General features: G+C 37.1%; 1 protein-coding gene across 3 annotated transcripts in view; it reads left to right on the plus strand.

The window, feature by feature from the left end:
* The first annotated feature begins 692 nt into the window (after window positions 1-692).
* Window positions 693-8152, plus strand: part of LOC127959151 (zinc finger CCHC domain-containing protein 7-like) — a 37394-nt gene continuing 29934 nt past the window's right edge. The window contains exons 1-2 of one of the 3 annotated variants that reach the window (XM_052558344.1): window positions 693-782; window positions 1385-1941. In XM_052558344.1, coding sequence (XP_052414304.1) covers window positions 1398-1941 — 544 coding nt within the window. In that variant the 5' untranslated portion in view covers window positions 693-782; window positions 1385-1397. Of the gene's footprint in view, window positions 914-981; window positions 1226-1384; window positions 1942-8152 lie in introns of those variants that run through there. The other 2 variants (XM_052558194.1, XM_052558273.1) reach the window with 2 other exon arrangements.

The following is an 8152-nucleotide window of genomic DNA, read 5'->3' on the forward strand; positions in this document are numbered from 1 at the left end:
ATATGTTGACGATAGCACTGCCTCATAACTTCCTTGCAAAAATAAATGAAAAAGTATGTTTGTGTATGTGTGTGTGCACTTTATTCGTTTATTTTTGCAAGCAAGCAATGTTGTTGTCTCTCTCTCTCTATTTATATGTGTGTGTGTGTGTGCAGGTACTGGTATTTAATACATTATGGGGACCAAATGTCCCCCCAATTACCATTGTACAAAATACAGTTGGTAATTAGAATAATGGTTTAGAATAATGGTCCATTAGTTAATGTTAGTTAACTACTTTAGTTAACATGATCTAAGCAAGAACAATCCTTCTACATCATTTATTAATCTTGGTTGATGACGTTAATTTCAACATTGACTAAAGCTTTATTCAAATGATATGGAATGTCCCCATAATGATAGGAAAACCAGTCTGTGTCATATTTTTTTTTTACCTAATTATTTTTGCTGCCAATTATGAAGCCATGTAACTGTTTATCATATTGTGTGTTGGGGTTTTTAATAATTACAGCCGAAAACAATAAAATTTTCATTTTGCAATAAAATTGCCCATTGCTCAATACAATTGACAAAACAAATTCTCAAATCCTCCCCCATACACAAGTATGTTAATAATTTAAACAATCCCCAGATTCAGAGTCACCAATCTTCAGTAATGTGAGCGCTAAATATAGCGCGTTTTCCCCAGGGTTGGAGGTTAGTTGGCCAACCATTTATTGTTCCTGTGGAGTCCGGAAGCGGGTGTCCCCGTGGCCGTGAAGCAAATCTGAGTTTATAAACAGGTCAGCTTTCAATTCATTCTCGTTGAAAACGCTATGAAACGTGTCATATGCTGTAGACGAGGTTACAGATGTTTAAAACACAGCCGTGCGTGTTTATTAGCAATACGTCATCATACGCCGGCGTCACACACGTGGGTCATTCAGCAGCACTCGATAGCACTGAAGCTAACACATGCTCATCACCTAATATGTTGGTCTTTAATTTTAAGCTGTTAGAGAACAAAGGGTTATTCACTCATTGGATTTGTACAGATATGTATTATTTGTGAACACTTTAGGTTTCTTGTTTTTCCTGGATTCCTTAGCTTATACCCTTCTGGTATAGTGTGCATGTGCTGGTGTTTATGTGTTACATCTGCTCAGTTTGAAATGCTTGGAATCGTTTTCATGGATTTGACCAGAAATATCTCCCTCTCTGTTACATATTGTCAAGCTGGCTAAATGTAAACAATGTTCATACATACGGAATATAGTATGTGCTTTTGAGACATACAGAAGAGACATTGGTCTGGCTTCAGTGTCATCAGAAGCACTGTGTTTTATGTTCATGTCATTGCTGTTGATTCTTGATGATGTTTATGCCTGGGCTGCTCTGTGTCTAGGGCTCTCCTTGAGATGTTCTCCGAGGATCAGGAGCAGGATGACTATGAAGACGAGCTGTATGGGGATGATGCAGACTCCAGTTTGTCTGATGCTGACAGTGAACTGGAGTTTCGGCTTTATTCCCAGCTGCACTACAGCGCTGAGGTCCAGGAGGACCGAGAGGACTCGAGACCACAGACTCAGACTCCTCCTGCTCCACCTGCTCCACCTGTAGATGTTGTTGTGATTGACTCTGGCACAGATGCTATCACAGTGTCAGACAACACAGAGGAAGATGACAGCGTCTGCGCTAAGAAAGGTCAATCGTCCAAACGCTGGAACGGGAAGTTACTTTCACCCGGTCTACCTCAAGTTCAAGCAGGAACGAGTTCCTCGGATGATATCGTGGTGTTGGATTCTGATTCAGATGACAGCTCTTCTGAATCTGTACATGCTTCTATAGAGGATCTGGATTCAGATTCGGATTCGGACTCAGATGGACTGGAGAACTGGATGATTCTGGGCCGGGACAAACAGGATGAGGATCAGAGCATCCAGCTCAACCTCTCTTTACCAGGTAAGGATTTGACCAGATTCTAGTTTTATTTTTATAATAGTGTGCTCAGTAGTTTTTTGCCTAATTAAGGCTTTACACACCCGCATTTTAATTTAGACAAAAGAAACGGCTAAAACATCAAATTAGAATAGACTCAGAAACATTATTAAACATTATTTTTTAGAGATTAAGTAATTATTATTATTATTATTATTATTTTTTTTACATTTTAGTCTTCTTATGATGTGATTTTATATCTCACAGTGTGACTGTATAGGTCTAAATTGCAACCACAGATAACTATTGTAGATGGAAATGTAAACAAAAACTTTATGATTGCAACTTAAATGGATAGTTCACACAAAAATGAATGAATGAAGTTATTATTTACATTATTTATTAATATATATAATTTTTTTCCTGGGTGGTGCTTGTACACATCTGAATCATGCTGTGCACAAATTGTTTTTAAATGTTTACCTGTAAGGAAATTTGTGTTTTTTTTTATTTTTTTTTATTTATGGGTTTGCAGGCCAGAACACCTGTGGTCTCCATTTAATGTAATGTTAATGTAAGCACAAACGTGTTCATCCCTAAAGCACTGAACCGTATGTGCATCCTAATCACTGAATCTGATGTCTCATCCTCATGTATTTGTTGCAAAGTTACTGTGTCGGTCAAAATGACTAGGTGTGTACGTGAGCACATGCATCCTGCTTTACGTGAGAAAAGGTAAATTGCATGCACGTGAGAACATGCTGGAAAAGCAACGAGGGAATATTTCTGTGTATGTAGAGGAAAAAAACAAACAACACATAACAAACCTCCTGTCAGAGAGCATGAGCGAGGGAGAGAGGGACTTTAATTATGGATGAATAAAAATGTCTTTGCAAATCTCTCCAGATCTACACATTTGGTAAACCTGCAAAGCTCAGCAAAGCAGCAGACGTCTCTCTCTCTCTCTTCTCTTTTTCTTCAATCCTGCTTGAATGTGTTGTCCTCATTTCCATTTGGAGACTCCTTCCTGTTCCTATTATTCATTATCTACTCTTTCTTCTTCTCTCTTTCTTTTCCATTCAAATACTGAAGGCTCCATTGTGTCTCTTCTCCCTCTTTCCCTCCATCCATCCATCCTTCTCTTGCTCTCTCTGGCTTATTTGAATGGTGACTGTGGAGGAGTCTGTGGGCCTGTATTTCTGCTCTGTCGCTCATGCCTCTCACTCTCTTCTCTTGCCTTGGCCTGCTTTTGTTACCCAGAGAGGTTCAGTGGAGGATGAGAGAGAGAGGAGGGGTACAGAGGGATAAACAGGGGAGAGAGGGAGGAATGGGGCTCCTCTCTGTCTCTCTCTTTCTCTTCTGTGTCTCTGATCTCTGAGGCTTGACCCCGCACTCCAGAACATGTGGGTCACAGAAGGGAGGAAGCGGCTGGAGAGGTAGTGTCTGCCTGGACACTCACACGTATAAAAGCCAGAGGTTTCTGTGTCAGGTTAACTGTAGCGGAGCAAGACAAAAGGTGCTCGGTGAGGTAGGAGTGTAGGAGCATTGATTGGAGTTTAGAAAAAAACACCTACCATCATGATTTTAGGATTATTTTAAACCAAATCCATTGTCAGAGTGAGTCCTTTCTGATAATTTTGTCCTGGGGCCCACAAAATCAGTTAAAATCAGTTTTTTTATTTATTTTGTTTTGAAGTTATTATTATTTTTTTTTAATGAAATGATTTTTGTGATGCCAAGGCTGAATATTCAGCATCACTCCTCCAGTCTTCAGTGTCACATGATCTTTCAGAAATCATTCTGATATACTGATTTGCTGCTTAAGAAACATTTCTGATTATCAATGTTGAAAACAGTTGTTCTGCCTAAAATTGTTATTTATTTATTTTTTTTTTTTAGAATATTTTGATTAACGTTCATAAGAACGACATTTAATTAAAACCAAAATCTTTTGTAACATTACAACATCATAAATGTCGCTATTGATCAATTTAATGCATCTTTGCTGAACACAAATATTAATTTCTTTAAATAATATCACGCTGACGATCCAAACATTTGAATGCAATGTCTCTTTGGATGCAGGCATGTCAAATACATACATGTAAACTGGCTGATGTTTGACTAATTTGAGATTATTAGCACTGTACTAACTTTAATATAAATAATAGTTCCCATTTGAGACATTTTCAAAATGAAAAATTTCTATAAATATTTTAATAAATCTGAATGAATTTTGAATGAATATTCAATGTTTGTGTGCGATTCATTTGCTATAAAATGAAGTACTATACATTTATCAGATCATATACAATCTATATTATGATACAAAATATTGAGAATATGAGCATAGCATTAGCCTTATGCCTTTAAAATACACAGTGCACAACTGAGTCATGAACAAGGAGCCTAAAATGCTCAGAAGGAACATGTAAGTGTATATACGTGAAGTGAGCCTGAATCAAAAATACCAATAAAATAGTATTGCATGCACATTTTTATTTGTGAGCATGTCTTTTGCTTTGTGTTTAGTATGATTGTGTTTGTGATGGACTAGTAAAAAGCTTTAGACAGCGGTGACTAATTTCATCTGAGCACACAGCTCTCGCACAAATCCAATTCTCTTCAGTCGCTCAAGTCTCAAGTATGTGATGTCAGCCGAGCAACATACAGTCGTATTGTGACACATGCACACTAAAATCCAATTCTCTACAGCGGTCAGTGTTGCTGATACTATATAGTAACAGATGCACATGTTGTCAGATAGATTTGAAGAACAGTAGACACTTAAAATCTAAAAAAAAAAAACCAGAGAATGACTATTTTTGTGTGCACACAAGTGTTGATAATCAATTGAAGGTTACACAAAAACACCCCCCAAATCCCTCCCAAATATCCTATTTGTCTCTGAATCTGTCTGACTTTAGGATGGAGGGATGGAGGGGGCCCTTGGACCCCACTCAAAAGAACAGACAAGAAAAATGAGAGCCTCCACAAAAAAAAAAAAAAAAAAAAAGGGTGGGGGCTCTAAACTCACATTAGAGTTGTTGAGCCTTCTTCAGTGGTCAGACTTTCTTTTTTCTTCCCCCTTTGTGCCTCTTTAATTTCCCTTTCCCCCTTTTTATCGTGTTTTTTCCCTCCCCTTTTTAGTTCTGTCTGGTTTTTCGCCCTGTGAACACCTAACTTTGTCATCAGGCTGGACTAAAGCAGTGGCAGCAGATGGGCGTTAGTGTAAGCTGAATGTAAGCTTGGGTGTTTGTCTCTGAGTGTGTGTGAGATACTGCAGGGCATATGCAAAGGTAAGGCTTTAGCTATCTGTTTCCCTCTTTTTAGGTTACGAAATGGCATTACAGCTTCTTTAGCGTCGTCGTAGTTGTGGATCGTTCTATTTTTCGCTCTCTTTTTGGTCTTTTGTGACTCGACTGCTATCGTCACTGTACTGAACGTGGCCTTGTCACTCATTGGTTGTAGTTTTCTCTTGCCGTCATCTCTTGCCTCGTTCTCTCGCCATCTCCCTTGTTTCCTTGTTTTTTCTCTCTCACTATGTTTAATGAGGCCACACCCAGACTTGATAACTGACAGCTGTCAATCACCTTTGGTTTTGTTTCCCTCGCACTTTGACTTTTCTTATAATAATCTACATTGAATTAATGAATTAAATATAATGAATTAACTATAATGAATTAAAGCTACATAATTTTGGCACCCATTTGACAAAAAAGGCTGAGTTTATTTGATCAGAGAGAACTTTCAATTATAATATATATATCAAAATGTAATTCATACCTATTGTGGCAAAGCCATTCCTGCGGTCTTCAGTATCACATGATGCTTCAGAAACCATTCTAATATGGTAACGTTTAATATTATTATCAACACTGAAAACATTTGTGTTTTTGTTGATTCTTTGATGAATAGAAAGTTTGAAAGAACTAAATATCAATATAAAAGTCATGATCGAATGTTTTATCAATGTAATGCATTCTTGCTGAATAAATGTAATGGTTAAAACAATAAATAAATGAATACTCACCCGGTACTAACGTGGTAGTGTACATATATACAATATATATCGTTTATATTTACAGTGTTTATATTACTCACTTTGAGAGAGCAAAAGAAATTCCTACAACATCGATTTGAGATTATAACGGAAATGGGATAATATTGGAAAAGATTATATATATATATATATATAGTGTAAAATTGATGTAAAAATGAATGATTTAAAAAATAAACAGTTGTGTTTTAGCCCACAAATCAGGAATTTCGCATTCAGTTCGAGTACAATAAATAAATGGTTTTAAAGTCAAGGGTTTGTTGAAATACTAGACCGTATAGTTTGTGTGTCTTTGTGTAAATTCCTACATATTTATGCTGTATACCCATTTTTTTAACACACTGAACTGGGTATTAAGAGGTGATTGAAGGTAAGGTGTAAGTGAATATGAATGTGTTTGTTTTTAATCTGCAGTCAGAGTAGAGTAGAAGTGCATCATTATGGATGGGTCACAGACGAGGAGGAATGAGTGTTAGAGAGTGAACGTGTTTGATCTGCAGGATTTATGAAGACTGCATAGTGCTGCATGCTTCTAGCAGCTGTGTGTGTGTGTGTGTGTGTGTGTGTGTGTGTGTGTGAGAGAGCGAGAGAGAGGTGTGGCAGCTGTGTGAGGTGAGATGTGTCTGTAGTTCTGTGTGTGTGAGATTGGAGGGCTTTTGGGGTGTAAGTTTGTGTAAGACAAGTGGTGCTGGTGTGTGTTATTGTGAGCGTGAGTACCCGGAGGTGTTTGTGTGTGTGTGCTCTTATCTGGATTCAGCAGTGCCACTTCAGCTGAAACACCACACCCATTTCTCCACACGGTGTGTTTGAACAGACACCATATCCTCACACAAACACACAGATCTGACATTAAATCACAGCGCCAGGCTATATATATATTTATATTTATTTGAGAAGATATTCATTGATTGCATTTTATTGTACAAATATTTTACATCATATTTTATTGTAAATGCATGTTCAATATCATTATATCAATATATTTATAATAACATAATATTATGAAATATTCCTTATTGGCTTTTATGGGAAATAACCAAATGCTGTAAAATATAGATGCATGATGTGTTTTAATTTTAAACATTGGTATTGAATTACTTCTGCCTATTCATAATGTTAAATATGTATTGCTTTCTGTTGTATCCTACATCACCAAGCCTTTCAATTTAGATGCAAATTATTTTCAGAGTTCAGATAATTATGTGTGTTTTCACCTAATTATGCATGTTTATCAAATTCTTTTTCTGTGTGCACACAAACTCTAGTGTATAATTCCCAAAGTATCATTACAATCCAGTGATTGATTCTAATTGGAGTCACCGGTTTTCAAGGACAATCGAACCAGCTCCTATATTGATTATAAAGAACAGTATATGTTTTTTTAAGGCATATCTCAATAGAAATAGCTATCGATTTGTCTTTATGTAGAGCCTAAATTCAAGAACATAAGCTATTGCAATTCCCCCACACACACACACATTAAAAAAAAAAAAATTCAGGACTGTTCTCTTGTTCAAAAAAAGTAGTGGCTGAGCTTTGGCCTTAAATCGAGAGAATCTCATCAAACTTTTCCAAGAGATTTTTCATTTTTCATTGGGTTGCCAATCCGGCTTCTCTGAGAAGAGCACGTTTCCATCAGCTCTTTCTTCACAAATGGCCGGTGAACTGCGCTTCGAGTGTGGTCAGTGTAATCCTGTTTGAAAGGTCTGCGTGTGTTCCCGGTTGGACGTCTGGCGTTTTGGGTGGGCTCTGCATGGGACAGCAGGTATCCTTAATCATGTTACAGGGTGTGGGTGTAGTTTTGAGAAGGGGTTAGCTGGCAAGCTCCCATCCCAATTTCATACTAAACGGTCACACACCAGGTTTGATTAGAGAAGGCAAGCCTGAGGAACACAGCTCTGCTCCATTGTCATAGTTTCTCTCATTGGTGCTTTTAAACCGTCTGAGCACAGTTATTCTGTTGGAAAAATTATTTACTCCATTTTCTGTGAGTTTTACGCATAAACGAATAATAATTTTTATTATGGTAATCTGTGTGATAACAATCAGTTTTTTTTTTTGGTGACTTTTTTTTTGTGTGTGTGTGGAATTTTTTTACTTTTTTGACCCCACATTGGTCCTGTACACTTGAACTTATTTTCAAAATAAAACAGTTTTGTATTTATTATGTCACAT

This window comes from Carassius gibelio, chromosome A1, assembly GCF_023724105.1.
Source record: "Carassius gibelio isolate Cgi1373 ecotype wild population from Czech Republic chromosome A1, carGib1.2-hapl.c, whole genome shotgun sequence".
Classification (NCBI taxonomy): Eukaryota; Metazoa; Chordata; class Actinopteri; order Cypriniformes; family Cyprinidae; genus Carassius; species Carassius gibelio.